This window comes from Salmo salar, chromosome 19 (genome assembly GCF_965601325.2).
Source record: "Salmo salar chromosome 19, fSalSal1, whole genome shotgun sequence".
In the NCBI taxonomy this organism is placed as follows: Eukaryota; Metazoa; Chordata; class Actinopteri; order Salmoniformes; family Salmonidae; genus Salmo; species Salmo salar.
Window position 1 is genome coordinate 68018757 of NC_138309.1, and position 19937 is coordinate 68038693.

The window sequence follows — 19937 nt, forward strand, 5'->3', positions numbered from 1 at the left end:
GTGGAGAAACTGAACAAAAAAAAACAACAGTCAAGAGTATCCAAGTTTAACAAAAAATCTCTTTTTAATACATTATTTCTATGAATAAAATCTTAAATATTTGAATATTGTTTTGGTGGAGTAAAACCCCAATCCAATTAAATCTCTTTCCATATACAGAGGTTGTTTTATGTGCATTTTTTATTTTTTTATTTTTTTTTCTCGTTGACTTTCCTGTTTAGCCCCCTCTGTTCTATTGGTTGGCTCACAAGAGCTCCTCATTCATTGGCTGTGATCGTCATCTTTTTCAATCTTCTCCTCCTCGTCCTCCCTTTCTCCACCTCTCTAATTCCTCTTCTTCTAGATTTCTATTTTTCTAGAGTGAAAGAAGAAAAGCAGGAAATCAGAGGGAAAGAGCTAACTGCAACGTTAATTTTAAATGAAAGCTGATGAAATTAGCAGCAGAGGTATGTAATGAAACTATAATTACCATGTTATTTCAACCATAGTAGTATTATCATAGCTATAATACTACAATAGCTAATTACTAGCCTTTCTTGTAAAAAAAATTCTATAAAGATTTCAATGTAATATTACTAGTATAGGATCTGAACGTTCACTTCGTAAATATTACAATATGGTTATTTACTGCAGAGCTACAGTATATTGACCAAAAATATATCACACTTTTATCGAATAATAACTCATATTCAAAATGTTTATGGCAACAAGAGTTACTGCGTCAAACATCTACCCCCTCAGACTCAGACACCCCCCCCCCCGCCACACACGCAAATGCCGAAGCATCTAGACAACTCACAACAGCAACAACAGGACACGATTCATGATATCCTGGTTTGTGCTGTTTAACTAACTTCTATGTAACAACCATACAAGTTGGCTACACAGTACAAACAGATCTGGGACCAATTCCCCAAAGCCTACTGATACATCACTGAAACTAGTTATACGTATAACAGTGGAAAACAACATCCATAAACCAGACCAGCAGAATACAGAGCAGTACAGATACAATACAGAAGTAGCATGTACACACATTTGAGCATATAGGCTAGAGATCCCCAGGAAAGACTGAAAACGACAAGAACGCAACTTGGGCAGGTTGTAAAACACAGATTCGCTTTGCACATGTACACACACTCTCCTGACATAAACACAATGACATACACACAAAGAGAGAACCGCTAGCGATGCAGTTGGTGGGATACCTTGCTGTGGTTACAGGCTAATGGTGGGTGATATTCAGGATTAGTCTGTAAAAAGATGATTCAATGTGTTATTGAGGAATGAAAGGATGGAGTTATATGATTAAATAAAAGAGAATGAGAGAGAGGTGAGAGCGAGTATGAAGATAGGAAGAAGGAATACACAGAGTTAGAAAAAGGAGTTTAGAGAAAAAGAATGAATACAGGGAGTTAGAGAAAGAGAGAGCGGAGTATAGAGATAAAGAAGAAATAAAGGCAGTGAGAGCCGATGATAAAATGATTGAAACAACTGAGAGAGACATTTAGAAGAGGTTAAACAAGCATTTAACATTATGATACAAATTGTCTTAACCAGATGGAAGGATTATTCATTTCGTACCAAATAAAAGACCAGGGTGAATGAAAGAAGGAATTAATTTAAGATTTTTATCGAAGCTGTTATTCAAATGGAGAACAAGGAATGTTATACAGTAGAACTGCTAGGATATAACTGTTATTCAAATTACTTTAGAAGCAGAATTGCTTGCAAATACAAGGATAGAATACCATCATTTGGTTACAATGGTAAAGGTGTATGTGTGTGTGTGTGTTAGAGGCACACTTACTCTCCAGGTAGTTACGGGCGACAAACTTCAACACCTCGTCAATCAGGATGACAGGGAAAGAGAGTTTCAGGACAATCAACCATTGCTCCACGTTCAAGTGAGTCAACTTGAAGACCATCTGGGCGGGAGAAGGGAAGAGAAGAACACAGGGTTATTAGGGAAGAACAACTGACAAACTACTGACAGAAAATACTCAGTAGCGTCTTCTGAGCAATATAAATGTCAAATTCATTAAGCATATAAGCATATGATGGGACCATTTCCACAGTGACAGGGGACTGTGATGAGACCATTTCCACAGTGACAGGGGACTGTGATGAGACCATTTCCACGGTGACAGAGGACTATGATGGGACCTTTTCCACGGTGACAGAGGCTAATGATGGGACCATTTCCACAGTGACAGGGGACTGTGATGAGACCATTTCCACGGTGACAGAGGACTATGATGGGACCTTTTCCACGGTGACAGAGGCTAATGATGGGACCTTTTCCACAGCGACAGTACTTACGGGCAGGGGGTCGACGTAGATGATCATGAAGTGGAGGGACATGGAGAGAGCCATGGCTCCAACCAGCCACAAGTTGCTCCATGGGGGCATGCGCACCAGAGACTGGTTCTCAGACAAGCTGAAAGGGAGGGGGGTTAAAGGAGACAATTTAACATCACATGATTAGTGTGTGTGTGTGTGTGCACGTGAGTGCATGCCTCTGCGTGTGCTTGTGTGTCTGTGCTCTTGCATATGTGTGTGTGTGTGTGTGTGTGTGTGTGTGTGTGTGTGTGTGTGTGTGTGTGTGTGGTGTGTGTGTGTGTGTGTGTGTGTGTGTGTGTGTGTGAGCGCGCGCGCGAGTGCATGCCTGTGTGTGTGCTTGTGTGTCTGTGCTCTTGCATCTGTATGTGTATGAGTGTGTGTCTGTGCATGTGCCTGTGCGTGTGCATTCTGCGTCTGACCTGTTGAGGGCGTTGGACATCTCAATGGTGACCAGCACGGACAGAGCCATCGTCATAGGGGGAGAGGCCTCGAACACCTTGCATGTAATGCCAATGAAGTCTTCGTTCTCATCGTGGCACTGCATGAAGTGGGACAGCTGGTGGAAGGTGACTCCAGGGCCGGTGGGATCGTACATGAACCACCAGACGGCAGCTGCGACAGTGGCGGCACCGACATATCCTGGTGCGGACCAAAGAGACTTACCGTCAGACACAGACTCAGGTGGGTGAACACCTTGGTGGTGTTCAACCAGCCCTTACAGGACCCTACTAATGCAAAGCAGACAGGGATATGTCCTAAATGGCACCCTATTCCCTTCATAGTGCACTACTTTTTACCAGGGCCCATATTCCCTATATAGTGCAAACCTTATTAGCCCTGGACGAAAATGGTGCACTATGAAGGGAATAAGTTGACATTTCGGACAAAGACAGATAGTTCCCCTATCCTATTCTTCCACGCTTACCTCCAATGACCATATATCTGAAGAACAGCCAGCCGGAGATCAGGGGCTCCTTGGCGGAACGGGGGCGGCGGCCCATGATGTCCAGGTCGGGGGGGTTGAAGCCCAGGGCGGTGGCGGGCAGACCGTCAGTCACCAGGTTGACCCACAGCAGCTGGACGGGGATAAGAGCCTCGGGCAGACCCAGGGCAGCAGTCAGGAAGATACTGAATGAGTGAAAGGAAGAAAAGGTAGATTGATTGATTTTGATTTATGTGCTTACAAGTTAAAAAAGTACAAATCCCAAAGAATAATAGATGAAAGCCGACTACAATTGAAGGGATGGGGAGGACAAGGAGGAGAGAAGTTAGGTACCTAAGCTAATGCCTAGGCTTTAGCTTGATGGGCTAACACAATCTCTGAGAGCCCGGGTTCAAAAGTTGGTCCCATACGAACACTCATCAGACCACCTAATACCTAGGTTTAGGCTCGATGGGCAAACACAGTATCAAAGAGCCCAGGGATCTAATCCAGTCCGTCCCGTATGGACAGAACACTCACCAGACGACCTCACCAACGTTGGAGGAGATGAGGTAGCGGATGAACTGCTTCATGTTGTTGTAGATGGCGCGGCCCTCCTCCACGGCGGACACGATGGAAGAGAAGTTGTCGTCAGCCAGGACCATTTCAGAGGCAGACTTGGCAACGGCAGTGCCAGAGCCCATGGCGATGCCGATCTCGGCCTTCTTTAGGGCGGGGGCATCGTTCACACCATCACCGGTCTGGTTTAAGGTAGGGAGAGAGGGTCAGTTGAAGTGGTGCATTTACAAGTCAGTCATTCAAAGATCGCTGGAGGAATACTATCACTTCCACGGCACTAACAGTTACAGTACAGGAATTTGGGGTAAACTTTGGATTCACTTGAACTACTATCAAATGTTTGAAGAATTGTGTATTTTATAGTATATTGTATGTGTATCTACACAAATGTCTTGGCCTCACCATGGCGGTAATCTCGTCTTGGCCCTGCAGAAACCCAACGATCTTGGACTTGTGGGAGGGCTCCACACGGGCGTAGCAGCTAGCGTTTCTGACAGCATCGCTTTGAAGTTCAAATGAGGGCAGGTCGTCAAACTCACGGCCAGTGAAGGCCTTTCCAGTCACATCCTCATCCTCCGTGAAGATGCCAATACGACGGCAGATGGCCACTGCGGTTCCCTTGTTGTCACCTGAGGGAGTCGAAGGATGAAATTAGCCAATCAGATGAAGGATAAAGAGAATGATGTACTGTACAGTAATAATGACCAGGAGTGGAATCGAACGTTTTCAACGTGAAACTCATTTTGACATTTTAGTTGAATTACTGGTGAGTTTACAGTTGTTTTTTACAGTAATTTTACAGGAACATTTTTTTTCTCTCCAATTCAACCCCAGGTAATATGTGACTGAGAATTAGCAACAACAAAAAACATGCTAATATAACGTGGAATACAGACGTCTATGTAAACAGAGATATAAACACAATAGACACGTGATAGCACAGACACAACAAAAACCATTGTGGATGCAACAACACTTTCAACACAGAAGCAAAAAAACAGACAAGTATAATATTTACTTAGAAACAGACAACACAAACTAGATCAAACTCATAGAAGAACTAAAGGAAACATATACACAATCACTTTGTAAAGGAAGATGGTCTGTATTGGGAATGGGTGCTAGAGAGGAGGTAGTGGTACACTAACCAGTGATCATGATGACGCGGATTCCAGCAGCTTTGCATAACAGAATGGCGGGCGTAACCTCCTTACGCGGGGGATCCAGCATACCAACGCAGCCAACGAAGGTCAGGTCAGTCTGGGGACAAGAGGAGTGAGGGAGAAAGGTGAGGATGAGTCAAAACCAACTTGGATATATCTGGCTAGACATCCGTCCAAAAAAGGTGTCCATCCATGTATCTGTCCATGTATCTATCCATCTATCTACAGAGGGAAATATTTCTTCCTCACCTCGTAATCAATGAACTTGGTGGCATCCTCAAGCTTCATCTCCTCGACTTTCAGGGGGGTGTCACGGGTGGCAAGGGCCAGGCAACGCAGGGTATCGCGGCCGCAACCCCATTCCTTGATCACAGCCAAAATCTTGTCCTTGACGGCACTAGTCAGGGGAACGCGGGTGGTGCCAACACGAACATAGGCACATCTGTCAATCACACCCTCGGGGGCACCCTATTGAGTGAGGAGGAAACGGAGAGAGGTTGGGTTTTCACAAAGGGACCAAATCAAACTCCTTCCATTACTGCTTTGAAAATACAGTTGTCAGTAGAACTGTTGAGAGACTATAATTTAGTGGCTAATAAACTACTTGCAACGGAACAATAAGGCATAAGCCCATGTTTGACACAACAGCATTAGAGGAAGAGGACTAGAAGAAGAGAGCTAGAAAGTGGAGAGAGAGAGAGAGGAGCTGACCTTCACAAACATCTTAGCTCCACCATCGCCCTTGGCGGGGGTGCAGTACACAGACATGGACTTCCTGTCACGGGAGAACTCCAGGGTGAATTCCTTCTTCATCAGCTGCTTGATCACAGAACAACAGGCATTGGCTCTATCAGGCTTGGAGAGGCCTGTAACTTTGGAGTTGAACACGTTCATCTTTTCAACCAGGCAGCACATGGCAGTCTCGGTGGCCTCACCCACTTTCTCATAGATCTTCTTGGCCTGGAGGGAAGGGAGATAAATAGAGATAAAGTGTCCGAGAAAAGAAGTTAAGAAGAGGCAGAGGGTAGAATCTACAGCAACGGGACACCTTCGTAATCATAAAACATGTTATTTGATGTTTGTTAGCCATGACTGCAGAGAGTACATTTCAGTTGCGAAGCGGAAAAGGTTGTGGTTTGAATACTCGAGCTGACAAGGTGAAAAATCTGTCAATGTGCCCTTGAGAAAGCCACTTAACCCTAATTTTCTCCAGGGGCTCCGTACTTCTATGGGTGACCCTGCAAAACAACAAATTTCACTGCACCTATCCGCTGTATGTGACAACTAAACAACAAAATTCAAAGCTTTGTCACAATGACTTTGTCAGAGCATAAATATGTGTTAGCCACGTCGTTTTATCTGTGTTTAGGGGACTACAGAAGAAAATGGAGCGACATAGCGAGACCTTGATGGGAAAACTGAACTATTGATGGATGGAATGAATGAATGGTGCACTGTCCCTGCCTACTAATGTGATAAATAAGTAACAAATGAATCAATTCATTACATCGTTGTAGTCCAGAGAGGAGTCATTGCACAGGGCGCTGATGGTTGCCAGCTCAACAAGGCCATCGTAGGATCCGCAGGGGGTCTTAACACCTCCCTGGGAGCTAAGAGAGGGAAGAGATAGAGAGGTGGAAGAAGGGAGAGAGAGATTGACAGAGGGAAAGAAGGAAGATGTAGAGAGAATAGAGAAAGAAGGAATAAAGAGAGTATGCGTTCACATAATTGTCATATGAGGCTCAGTAGCTTGAATGGTACCTATGTCGTAAAGTTAACGCTGGTTGCCACAGAAACGGGACTACTTACACCTCTCCCTCGGGGGTGTACTTGGAGCCGGAGATGTCGAACATGTCCAGGTTGACATGGTCGCCATCAACATTCTTGATGATGAACATCTAGAGAGGAAGAAACAAAGGGAAGTTGTGAAATTACTGTTCAGTTTGTGTATGTGCGTGAGTCTGTCAAGTGTCTGAATGTGCCCAAATTGGTCACATAGTGAACAATATGCTGCCCAATGTCCCAGTGAAATGTGTGTCTGTGTACAAATGTGTCTGTATGTTTCTACTAAGACAACCTTGGCAAGCCACATTAAATCGGTTCGGAGTCCGGATTTGGCCCGTGGGCTGCCAGTTGCAGACCCGTTATAGGGTACTATGTTCTATGCAGCACCCACCTTGGTCACACACATCTGGTTGGTGGTCAGGGTTCCGGTCTTGTCAGAGCAGATGACGGAGGTGCAACCCAGGGTCTCCACAGAGGGCAGAGAGCGGACAATGGCGTTCTTCTTGGCCATACGGCGGGTACCGAGAGCCAGGCAGGTAGTGATGACAGCGGGCAAACCTGGTAGAGAGATGATAGTCGAAACCGCGAGTAAATCAAATAGCAGTGATATAGTGAGAATAACATAGTGTGCATTTAGTCACAATGGAATATCACAAACAACGAGCATTGTGTGAACCGCACATACCTGAACAACCACGCACATGTGCACACACAGACACACATACACGAACACGCGCATACACCCCACAACCCATCTCTCCTCCAAACACACACATTCATGCACCCTTCCCCTCCCCATGACATCTCTCTTTTCCCTATCCATCCCTCCCTCCCTCTCTCCCTCACCCTCAGGTATGGCGGCCACAGCCAGGGCAATGGCGATCTTGAAGTAGTAGACGGCACCACGGATCCAGGAACCTCCATGGACGGGATCGTTGAAGTGGCCAATGTTGATCGCCCACACGGCAACACAGATCAGGGAGATGACCTTGGACAGTTGCTCGCCGAACTCATCCAGCTTGGCCTGCAGGGGGGTCTTCTCTTGCTCGGTGGCGACCATCTGGTCGCGGATCTTGCCAATCTCGGTGGAGACGCCGGTAGCTACAACCACGCCAATGGCCCTGCCGGCAGCGACGTTGGTGCCCTGTGGTTGGTAGAGGTGGAAGTGGTGGAGGATAGACAGTGAGAAAATAACGTAGAATTTAGTATACAATGTTTTTTTTTTTATATATGGTTATACACTATTTCACACTGTACACCCTGTTACAAACTCTTATACACTACTGTAGGCCTTCTGTTCATCTAGGAACTAAGACGATTAAGAAAAGTTTACTAGTCATGAATGGAGAACGCTAGAGGGTGTGTTACGAAAGAGAGGGAAAGACAGGGCCAGAGTGAGGGATAGAGGTGTAGAAAAAGGATGGCGGCAAGTAGGGACAGGTGAATAAAGAAAAGAAAGATGCAGTGACACAGTGATGGAGGGGAGAATAGAATAGAGAGATAGAGGTATGGAGGGAAAGAGAGATGGAGAGATACTTGCAGAGAAAAGCATGTTCTTCTTGTCCTGGTTGACGGCTCTGGGGTCGGGGACAGGTTCAGTATGCTTAATCACACTGACGGACTCACCTGAGGGGGACCCACAGACAATGGTCAATGAGAGGACACATAACAAGAAAACAGTATGCAAGACAATGCCTTACAGGTCTAAAAAGCACCCTTTCTCACATTTCTTATAGGACGATAATGTAAATAGGTCTTTAGACTTTATTGTGTTCTTTATCCGTAGTGCTTTTTAATAATGTAACTGTGTATTGTTGTTTTAGTTCCTGCATAGTTAAAACAACATGTTATGTATTATATAGTAGGGAGTTGTGGTATGTAAGGATCCTCACCAGTAAGGATGGACTGGTCAATGCGGAGGGTGGTGGAACGGATGGCAACAATCCTGATGTCAGCGGGGACTTTGTCACCGACTGGGGGGGGGGGGGGGGAGAGATAAGTATGCATGCTTAACCTCAACTGACACATTATACACCAACCAATCAGAATAAGCCGTAGGAATGCCATAGAAATGACTGACTTGAAGGGCAACAGGTGTACTATGATACATGACCACCAGTGGGTTATGGGAGAGCTGGGAGAGAGAGAGGGCAAGAAGGAGAGAAGAGGTGTGGCAGGTGGTAGGGGGGTATTTATACCCAAGATTTTGTTTTCCTTCCCTCAGCATGTTTTCACAGCCGTTTGCCCCCTCCCCTCCATCTTGCACTCGTATGTCCTGCTCTTGAGAATCCTCTCAAATATACACTCTATGGGTCCCTAACTTTCTTTCTCAACAGTTTACACAATAAAGCCACTTAACGCCTAAAGTGCTAAAAAAGAAAGGAAAACATTTGATTGGGCAAGCGATAATAAAATACATGTATTTGTTAGTTGGACACACAATTAAAACATTGACACATTGAGTCATCAACAGTCAGATGAATTGTCCCATCATGCTTTAGCTTGCGCTAATTTGCAGCATGAGTCTGTAGTCTAGAGTCCCTAGTCCCTAGGTCTTTAAAACAGTGTACAAGAAATTACAGAATAAAAAATATAGGTAATTAAGAGAAAGATGGGTCTCTCACCGGACACCTCCACAATATCACCAGGAACCATCACATTGGCCTTGATCTTCTGCACGCTCCTTCTGTCAGTACGGAAGACTTTGCCCATCTCAGGCTCGTACTCCTTCAGAGCTTCGATGGCGTCCTCAGCATTACGCTCCTGTGGCAGACAACCAGACACGCGTGCAACTACAGTCAATACAAACACCCACTTTCAACTCTAACACAACTACAGTCAATACGAACACCAAGTCACAGGACTGCAGTCGACACTGACGTAACCACAGACAATACAAACACCTAGTCATAACATACAGGCATAACTATACACCTAGTCATTACATATAGCCCTAACTCATAACACAACTCCAGACAATACAACTGTTACAAATGTTAAGGAAATAGACCATGTTACAGTCACAACTAACAGAGCCACAGTCAATACCGCAGGTGGCTGTCTGTTTGTTTGTTATTACTCAAAACATACCTGACCCGGATGTCATTCTCACTGGTGTCCAAAAGTAATTCTGTTTCAATTGAGCAAACTGCTCTTTCTCAGTAACCCTAACCCACGTGCACTATGTCACCAACCCACATGCTACAGGTCATCAAAGCTGCGGGTATGTATCATTGCTCAACGTGTACGTGTGTATGTCAACACGACTGACCTGCCACACTCCAACAACAGCATTAGCGATAAGGATGAGAAGGATGACGAAGGGCTCGACGAAGGCAGTGACGGTCTCCTCACCTTCCTCAAACCAAGCCAGCACCTGAGCACAAACAGGTGGACAACAGCGGAAAATGGTTAGCATTTGGTGCATCATAGCATACAGTCACACTGTCTGCAGGAGAAACCGTGTTTGATCACAGTTAAATCAATGTTAGATCAATGCAATTATTATCTGATACAGTGGTTTTGTGTAAAACATCAAATTAAATTCCTAGTAACATTTGTGGCATGGCAATAAAGTTGTCTGATTCTGAATCTGATGCAAAGCAAGGAATTTCTATGGGCTATTTGATAGTCTGTGGTTGTCTGTAGGTTTTTGTTGATTTATATATGGTTTACACATGTTTATGATGATGTTATGGATTTTAGGACATGACAATTCTCCAGAGGGAAGCCCTTGGCTTAAAGCCCTAGGGAAGCTGTGAGGATGTTTCAGATGATTGTGAATAAGCAGTGTTCAGTTCAGAGGGCCCTGCAGGGCACTATCGGGCATTTAGAAAATGGTTTCATCTGTTTGTTCCATCACTGTTCTATTTTAGTCTGTTTACTGTCTGATACTCTTACACAGACTCAACGCTAGTGTCCATGGGCACAACAACAGGAGGCAAAACTGCTACAGGTTTAGAAATAGACCTACTTAACTTGCATTTTGTTCATTCATTTATAAATGCAGTGTGCGAAAATGTTTGAATTGTGTAAATCGTTTGTTTTATGCATTTGAAATTTAGCATTTGTGCATTTGCAATTTTGGAATAGTAAACTTATGTCAAAATATTTTAAAAAATGGTCGCACACTCTATATATGCTCTCAACACTTGAATGGGTAAACACCGAATCAGCTGGCTGTGTTAAAATGTTTCGTTAAATTGTGTTGATGTTGTTCAGCTGTTGTCTAAAGTTAAGCAACTGCTCCAGTTTGCAGTTTAGTGCTCCAGTTTGCTGTATTTCACAATAATGACACAATCCCTGTACACTTGATCTCAATGTCCCTCCTACAGTATCCACTTCAACCTTCTCTACCTCTTTCTGTGGAAGCCCATCGTTCCTTCCATCAGATCTGACCTTTTCCCGAAGGATACAGTTTCTCTTCCCTGGCTTGAGTCTTTCTTAAAATAAATCATTACCCCCTCGACCCCCCCCCCCCCCCCCCCCTTACTCCTTGCACCCCCTGTCTCTCACCCGCTCCTCAATATTCGCCTTCTAAGGCCATCCTGACAGCTGCCCAAAGGGGTGGAAAGTGTGTGGTAGGAATTAATACACCTCCAACCACCCCTCTCAAGATCAAATAGGGGGTGCTTATATTTGTCCTGTTCAATGTACCCCCACCCCAAGTTCTCCTGTTCAAAAATATATTTTAAGAGGGAAGGGGACTTGGAGTGCCAAGAGAAGGTACAAGTTGTTTGATAAAGTGACAAGACAGCAATGCCAAAGCAGTGATATGCAGGATCATCCTTCAGGCCAGTGGCTTGGGTTACAGGCCTACAACTTTAAGTGCCACTGTCACAGCTGTTTGATATCAATTACGGGTCTTAACAAAAAATGTGTAGATTAGGTATGAGTGTGTATGATGGGTGGTCCCCCCCCCCCAAAAAAAATATGAAATAAGTATTTTCTTCTCGCTCTGGGGTGGGAAGGGAATTAAACTTGATATTAACATCTTGAAATGATTTCACAGGTGTTCTTGGCTACTATTACTATTATCGTGAGCAAAATAACCAGGATGAAATAATACAAGCATAGCCTTTGTTTACTCACAAAAGAGATGCAGGCAGCCAGCAGCAGGATTCTGACCAACAGATCCTCAAACTGCTCCACAATCAGCTCCCAGGTGGTCTTACCTGAGAGAGAGAGAGAGAGAGAGAGAGAGAGAGAGAGAGAGAGAGAGAGAAACAAAATAGAAAAAAAAGTATTATTAAATAATGTTCTGAGAATTTGTGTGTATTTGTTATTTTTGTCTAAGTGTCTGGAGGCAAGATAAGTATTATGCCAAATGCTGTGTAAGAGAGATAATGTATGTAATGTTTTGCTTGATTTCCAACCCCAAATAAGTGATTATCATATAAAAAGGGAAATGACCCATGTATTGATTGATTTGGAGTCATACAACTATAAATGTGGTTGCTCAGTTACCAAGATTATACAAGAGTGTGAGGATTATGCAATAATGTGCAAGAACTTCCACAATCAAACGATTGCTTGCATGTTACAATTAACTCCAGATAAAGGTTGATTTTATTTTGAAGTCAGTAGTCATTTTTAAAATGATGTGAATCACGTGTAAAAAAGTATTCATAATATTGATAGACATTGGTACATTTCCACAATGTGCTTCTTATTTGTGAACTCGGATGAGTGACAGTTGATGTGAAAAAAAAACACTTACCCTCCTCAGCTGGCAGTGCTGGGGTTGTCCAATCACGATGCAGGGAAGGGAAGGTGGGCAGAACCCAAAAAACAATATTAGCACAAAATAAATTGCATGATATTGTATGATATGTCAGACTTTGCTTAGTTCATCACCACTTGGACTGGGCAGATATATAATATAGTTAAACACTGATACATTATTTATTGGATCTGTTGTACACTAAGACATTTTAAAGCACAGTTTGGTGAATTTCTATATACTTACTTTCAACCATTTTGGATGAACCAAAAACAAAAATCGGACCTAGCTAAACTGTACATTAAAGTGTCTTAGTGTACAACAGATCCAATAAATAATGTATCAGTGTTTTAACTATTGCTTTGTATCAACAAGCCTTAAAATCTGTAACAACACACTAATTCAACATAACATTTGGATTGCCCATAAACTAGCCATAAACCAGAAATGCATTGAAATGTAGCCCATGGAATTGTGGACAATTATCTGATAATAGCAATTACCATGTTGCTTATTGTAGTCTTTACTGTAAGTGTATTGATACACTTGCTTATTCATCAAATACTGTTTTGCTACAAAAGCATGATCATTAACAAACTGTGGCCAGAAATGCAATTGTAACCAGCTTATGCAACGTTAAATTAACACAAAATGCTGTGGGCATTTCAGCGAGCTAATCGAAGCAGACTTCCATCTAACTTTGCTTGGTCTATCTAGTTCACGCTGCATGTAATTGGTCAATGATCAGCAACTCAGTGATCATATTTCATATCATTCATCCCTGTTAGCCATCTAAGGACCTCCCCCTCTGCACTAGGACAAAAATGATGCTTTTAGAGTGCAGTGTATAAAGTCAGAAAATCTCCTGTCTCAGCCATTGCCTGTCACCAAGGGAGTACCCCAAGGCTCAATCCTAGGCCCCACACTCTTCTCAATTTACATCAAAAACATAACTCAGGCAGTAGGAAGCTCTCTTCCATTTATATGCAGATGATACAGTCTTATACTCAGCAAGCCCCTCCTCAGATTTTGTTTTAAATGCTCTACAACAAAGCTTTCTTAGAGTCCAACAAGCATTCTCTACCCTTAGTTAATTCTAGACTTGGTTTCCTCTATTGTAATCACTTCTCTGTCAGCCCAGCTGCCAAACTAACCCTGTTTCAGATGACCATCCTACCCATGCTAGATTACGGAGACATAATTTATAGATCCGCAGGTAAGGGTGCTCTCGAGCGGCTAGATGTTCTTTACCATTCGGCCATCAGATTTGCCACCAATGCTCCTTATAGGACACATCATTGCAATCTATACTACTCAGTAAACTGGTCATCTCTGTATACCCGTCGCAAGACCCACTGGTTGATGCTTATTTATAAAAACCCTTTTAGGCCTCACTCCCCCCTATCTGAGATATCTACTGCAGCCCTCATCCTCCACATACAACACCCGTTCTGCCAGTCACATTCTGTTAAAGGTCCCCAAAGCACACACATCCCTGGGTCACTCCTCTTTTCAGTTCGCTGCAGCTAGCGACTGGAACGAGCTGCAACAAACACTCAAACTGGACAGTTTTATCTCAATCTCTTCAAAGACTAAATCATGGACACTCTAACTGACAGTTGTGGTTGCTTTGTGTGATGTATTGTTGTCTCTACCTTCTGGCCCTTTGTGCTGTTGACTGTGCCCAATAATGTTTGTACCCTGTTTTGTGCTGCTACCATGTTATGTTGCTACCATGTTGTTGTCATGTGTTGCTGCCTTGCTATGTTGTTGTCTTAGATCTCTCGTTATGTAGTGTTGTCTCTCTTGTTGTGATGTGTGTTTTGTTCTATATTTATATTGTATTTATATAATTTGTTTAATCCCAGGCCCCCGTCCTCGCAGGAGCCCTTTTGCCTTTTGGAAGGCCATCATTGTAAAGAAGGAATTTGTTCTTAACTGACTTGCCTAGTTAAATAAAAATAAAATTAAAATAAAATAAAATGCTCGCCCTATATATTACCCATGAAGACTCTTGAGCCATCACCCGTCTCTCTGCCTCTCACTCCTCTTCCTTTCCTCTTTAAATAGCTCTTCAAAGCCCCCAAAAGTCTCTGCTTCTCCATCTCTGCATGTCCATGTCTACCACCTGTGGCAACTAACCTAACCCTTTTCTAAAAAATAATCCAACACAGAACTTCACTGTCCGCTGCAAGTGTCCCTAACGAAGAAAAAAACAACTTCAAAGTGAGGAAAACCTGTGATGTCCTTAACAGATATGATCATTCCTTCACATATTAAACATCACATCTACTGGTTGTAAATGCCTAACCCAGTGGTCTCTATGCTACAGGGCACACCTCCTGTACTTAGTCTATTCTATCGGCAGTTTCCATGTATTTTCTATGTTCCCCTTTCTTCATGCACCCCTCCATCCCTCCGTGGGTCTCACCATTGGGGCCATACTTGGCGAGGTTCTTCTTGACTTGGTCTGGGGTGAGACCGGTTTCCATGTTCACCCCGAAGAAGGCCAGGCATTCTGCCGGCGTCTTCGTGTGCGCGTTCTCCATCCTTGCTACTAGCCGTGTCTAGCTGTGCTCTTTTGATTTTCGTTGTGTTGCTCCTTTTTGTTTTGTGTGTGGTGCTAGGACTTGTATTGGTCCCTTGATTTTTTTCGACCCCTCCACAAGCAGGAGTGCTGGACTGACAGAAAGGCGAATAAGCAAACACTGCTGCAGGGTTTTATATCAGCACGGCCACACTATTGGTGGGGACCCCACGTGTACACGCCTCTAAATTCCAGCACGAGAGATATGGGATGGTGAGGGTGGGGCTTGAGGTGGAGTAATAGGGAGGTAAGCTGGTAGACTTGGACAGGAATTGTGGACTTGGCCTGGGGGAGGAGGGGGGAAGGGGGTGTGTGGGGGGGATACGGAGTTGAAGGGGGGGGGGGTGTACCATGGAATAAGAACTGTTTTTGGAACATGCATGGTCAGTGGAATAAGGATAGGGGAGAAGGTGAGAGAGTGAGACAGAAGATCTTGCAGGGGGAGGAGGGGAAACATTGAGTGACGGCTCAACTGGTTTCTGCTGAGGAAGGGGGCCGAGACAGAGAAAGAGTGCGAGCGAGCGGATAGAGAGAGGTGGTGGAAGGTTAACTTAGTACAAGCATTAGTGGAGCGCAGTGACATCGAAGCCTAGGCAACCAGGATGGTACATTGATGCATGGGGGTTCACATGGAACCGAACAGATAGTTCAAACCACAGTCATGCCACTTCTGTTGGGCAATATTGGGGGGCATTTATCATAGTAATTATCTCACTGCACCTCTTTTCCTTTCATTAAACAAGTATCAAAAGACTTGTTGGACAGATGAAAGAGATCAAGCATACCATTTGAGGCCTGGGGGACCTTGGGAAGCATGGAGTAACACAGTGTGTTAGAATGTGAGAGCAAATGAGAAGAACAAAGAGAAAGAACAAAAGAAGGGGTGTGAGAGTGAATAGAAGGGCAGAGAAAAGGAGTGAGGGAATAAAAGAAGAAAGGCATTGGAGTATGAGTTAAAGGAATGACTGGTGGGGCAGCAGGAGAGGAGAGCAGGTATATCTTACTATCGCTCAGTAGAGAGAACCCCGCCGTGGAGAGAACAATTTTATTCCTCTTTTTTTACAAGGAGGGGAAGGAGGGAAAGGCAGTTGGGAGATATGACGCAGATTAAGTAGATGTGTGACAGTTGATCCCTGAAATCGACACCCATGCAGCAACTGTACAATGTCTTCTTGTGGAAGAACCAGAGCAATGATTCGGTTAATGCCTGCTGACTGATGAGAAACAAATGTTAAGACCCTGCTAAAATGTATTTTAAAGAGAAAAGATAGTGGCATAGAATATTAAATCTACCAAAAATGTACTTTGAAAGTCAAAGACATCTCTAGGAATTAGGTCAGTGGTTAACTGGTGCATTACTTGGACTTTATGGAAGTATCATACAGTGAGGGAAAAAAATATTTGATCCCCTGCTGATTTTGTACGTTTGCCCACTGACAAAGAAATGATCAGTATATAATTTTAATGGTAGGTTTATTTGAACAGTGAGAGACAGAATTACATTAAAAAAAATCCAGAAAAACGCATGTCAAAAATGTTATAACTTGATTTGCATTATAATGAGGGAAATAAGTAGTTGACCCCCTCTCAATCAGAAAGATTTCTGGCTCCCAGGTGTCTTTTATACAGGTAACGAGCTGAGATTAGGTGCACACTCTTAAAGGGAGTGCTCCTAATCTCACCTTGTTACCTGTATAAAAGACACCTGTCCACAGAAGCAATCAATCAATCAGATTCCAAACTCTCCACCATGGCCAAAACCAAAGAGCTCTCCAAGGATGTCAGGGACAAGATTGTAGACCTACACAAGGCTGGAATGGGCTACAAGACCATCGCCAAGCAGCTTGGTGAGAAGGTGACAACAGTTGGTGCGATTATTCGCAAATGGAAGAAACACAAAAGAACTGTCAATCTCCCTCGACCTGGGGCTCCATGCGAGATCTCACCTCGTGGGGTTGCAATGATCATAAGAACGGTGAGGAATCAGCCCAGAACTACACGGGAGGATCTTGTCAATGATCTCAAGGCAGCTGGGACCATAGTCACCAAGAAAACAATTGGTAACACACTACGCCGTGAAGGACTGAAATCCTGCAGCGCCCGCAAGGTCCCCCTGCTCAAGAAAGCACATATACATGCCCGTCTGAAGTTTGCCAATGAACATCTGAATGATTCAGAGGACAACTGGGTGAAAGTGTTGTGGTCAGATGAGACCAAAATGGAGCTCTTTGGCATCAACTCAACTCGCCGTGTTTGGAGGAGGAGGAATGCTGCCTATGACCCCAAGAACACCATCCCCACCGTCAAACATGGAGGTGGAAACATTATGCTTTGGGGGTGTTTTTCTGCTAAGGGGACAAGTCAACTTCACCGCATCAAAGGGATGATGGATGGGGCCATGTATCGTCAAATTCTTGGGTGAGAACCTCCTTCCCTCAGCCAGGGCATTGAAAATGGGTCGTGGATGGGTATTCCAGCATGACAATGACCCAAAACACACGGCCAAGGCAACAAAGGAGTGGCTCAAGAAGAAGCACATTAAGGTCCTGGAGTGGCCTAGCCAGTCTCCAGACCTTAATCCCATAGAAAATCTGTGGAGGGAGCTGAAGGTTCGAGTTGCCAAACGTCAGCCTCGAAACCTTAATGACTTGGAGAAGATCTGCAAAGAGGAGTGGGACAAAATCCCTCCTGAGATGTGTGCAAACCTGGTGGCCAACTACAAGAAACGTCTGACCTCTGTGATTGCCAACAAGGGTTTTGCCACCAAGTACTAAGTCATGTTTTGCAGAGGGGTCAAATACTTATTTCCCTCATTAAAATGCAAATCATTTTATAACATTTTTGACATGCGTTTTTCTGGATTATTTGTTGTTGTTATTCTGTCTCTCACTGTTCAAATAAACCTACCATTAAAATTATAGACTGATCATTTCTTTGTCAGTGGGCAAACGTACAAAATCAGCAGGGGATCAAATACTTTTTTCCCTCACTGTATGTCATTGTTCAAAGGGTCATTGATCATTTAGATTTATGCACTTTCAATCAGTTCTGTAATGTATCTCACTTCAAGTTTGAAATATTCTTGGAGTATGGTTGTTTTTCTTACTTCACTTGTAAGAGAAAACTGTGGCCAGTTTTATAGATAAAAAATAAAGCCTAGCTGTATTTATTAACCCAGTTTGATGACGCCATGCAAGTCCAGATTATTCTCTAAATCTAATACTCAATAAAAACTATTGTCTTCACCACTGGTTTAATTTACTACTTGTGTAGCAGCTCATTTTAAATGGGCACCTCCTGACCTAAAGGCTGTTACGGGGTTTTTTCTAGAGAGAAACAGAAGTTGTCATTCAGCCGTGATGAATAACCTGACAAGCGGTCCTCTCGGGCACCACCTATGGTCATGGTTCATTGATCAGGACAGTTCAGGAGGAAAAGATTCCATTTGCTCCCGTTTTCTTACTCATGGGTCTGTGGTTAAGTCTTGGTCGAATGGTGAATTAAGTATTACAATGGAGGGACATAGGAAAGGTATTTACACATTTCTTGAACAACCATTCTGTTTTAACAAAGAACCTTAAAGACAGAAAAGCAATGAATGTGGTACAATAAAGTGACATAGAAAATGTTCACATTTCTTGAACTCTCATTTGGTTTACACGCACAATTTATGGATTTGTGGGTGACCATTTGCTTTAAACAATGCACCTACCATGACTCGACTGTTCATTATACATTTACATATGAGACATTTAGCAGACGCTCTTATCCAGAGCAACTTATAGGAGCAATTAGGGTTGAGCGCCTTGCTCAAGGGCACATCGACAAATACTGAGAAGCATTGTTCGATACTGAGAAGCAATGGGCTCTCCAGCCCTTGAGTTCAGATGCCCAGGCAGCTGCGGCTGACCTTATGACCTAGGTGTCCTCTCCTGGCAGATGGGCAAAGCAGCCCCATAAAATTAATTGTACAGTAGGTGAGTAGTGAAGGGCCACATACATGTCCTGAATCCCAAATTAACCCTCAGGCCCTGCCCTCTAGGCAATTGTATTGATTTAAAAGGATTCAATAGATGTCTGCAATATGGCAACTACACCTGGCCTATCAGAGGGCAAGATGGAGTTACCACCATATTGCTTACACCTATCTAATTAAATCACATCTACACAAGTGCCAAGGGGTTGATTTGGGAATAAGTGATAGATGAGCAAATTAAAACTTGATGCACTCTATGTATGCATGCATACAGTAATTGACACATGGTCACAAACAAACTATTATAAGGCTTGATGCGTATGTTTTCTTTTAAATGCCATATTTGTGTTCTGAATAAAAATAGCCTTGACTTCAACTATTTCATAGGCATTACATTAGTGTACAGTACAAGTGGCAAGATACATACTCTTGATAACTTCAATGTGTACAGTACACATGCCAAACGTCCCGACCATACATGTATATCAACCAAAAACAAATTATTGCTGTACAAGCACTTATTTTATTCTCAGCCTTGAATTAATTTTCCTTCGGTGTCCCCTGACATTTTTATGACACATTTTATGCTCCTTTTCCTCTGCCAATGTCTCTCACCACCCCTCTCCTCTCCTTCATCCCCCCCTCCTCCCCTCTTCAGCCAGGCTGGGTCCTCTCAGCTGTTGTATGGCCTGCCTGACCTCTGAGATTTGGGGGCTGTGAAAAGGGTCGGCCTGTCAGTGTCTCCCTCAGGGTAGCGCAGTGACATTTAACTCAATATCCTCTCTCTCTCTCTCTCTCTCTCTCTCTCTCTCTCTCTCTCTCTCTCTCTCTCTCTCTCTCTCTCTCTCTCTCTCTCTCTC

The 19937-nt window shown here is 43.7% G+C and overlaps 1 protein-coding gene across 1 annotated transcript; it reads right to left on the bottom strand.

The window, feature by feature from the left end:
- Nucleotides 1-41: 41 nt before the first annotated feature.
- Nucleotides 42-15225, bottom strand: atp2a1l (ATPase sarcoplasmic/endoplasmic reticulum Ca2+ transporting 1, like). Its single transcript, XM_014158560.3, has 21 exons — nt 14946-15225; nt 12512-12529; nt 11884-11966; nt 10064-10168; nt 9417-9555; nt 8685-8765; nt 8333-8418; nt 7639-7936; nt 7184-7350; nt 6817-6905; nt 6515-6617; nt 5719-5967; nt 5257-5475; nt 4993-5104; nt 4247-4473; nt 3806-4026; nt 3269-3471; nt 2763-2982; nt 2323-2440; nt 1811-1928; nt 42-355 (listed from the first exon to the last, which is right to left on the bottom strand). The coding sequence occupies exons 1-21, from the start codon at nt 15061-15063 to the stop codon at nt 348-350; spliced, it is 2982 nt and encodes a 993-aa protein (XP_014014035.1). The 5' UTR covers nt 15064-15225; the 3' UTR covers nt 42-347.
- Between the last annotated feature and the right edge of the window lie 4712 nt (nt 15226-19937).

Coding starts and splice junctions, on each gene's coding strand:
- atp2a1l (XM_014158560.3), bottom strand. CDS start 15,063: ATGGAGAACGCGCACACGAAGACGCCGGCAGAATGCCTGGCCTTCTTC. Junction 10,169..11,883: donor TGGCTGCCTGCATCTCTTTT/GTGAGTAAACAA, acceptor GTTTGTGCTCAG/GTGCTGGCTTGGTTTGAGGA. Junction 7,937..8,332: donor AGAAGAACATGCTTTTCTCT/GCAAGTATCTCT, acceptor TACCAACCACAG/GGCACCAACGTCGCTGCCGG.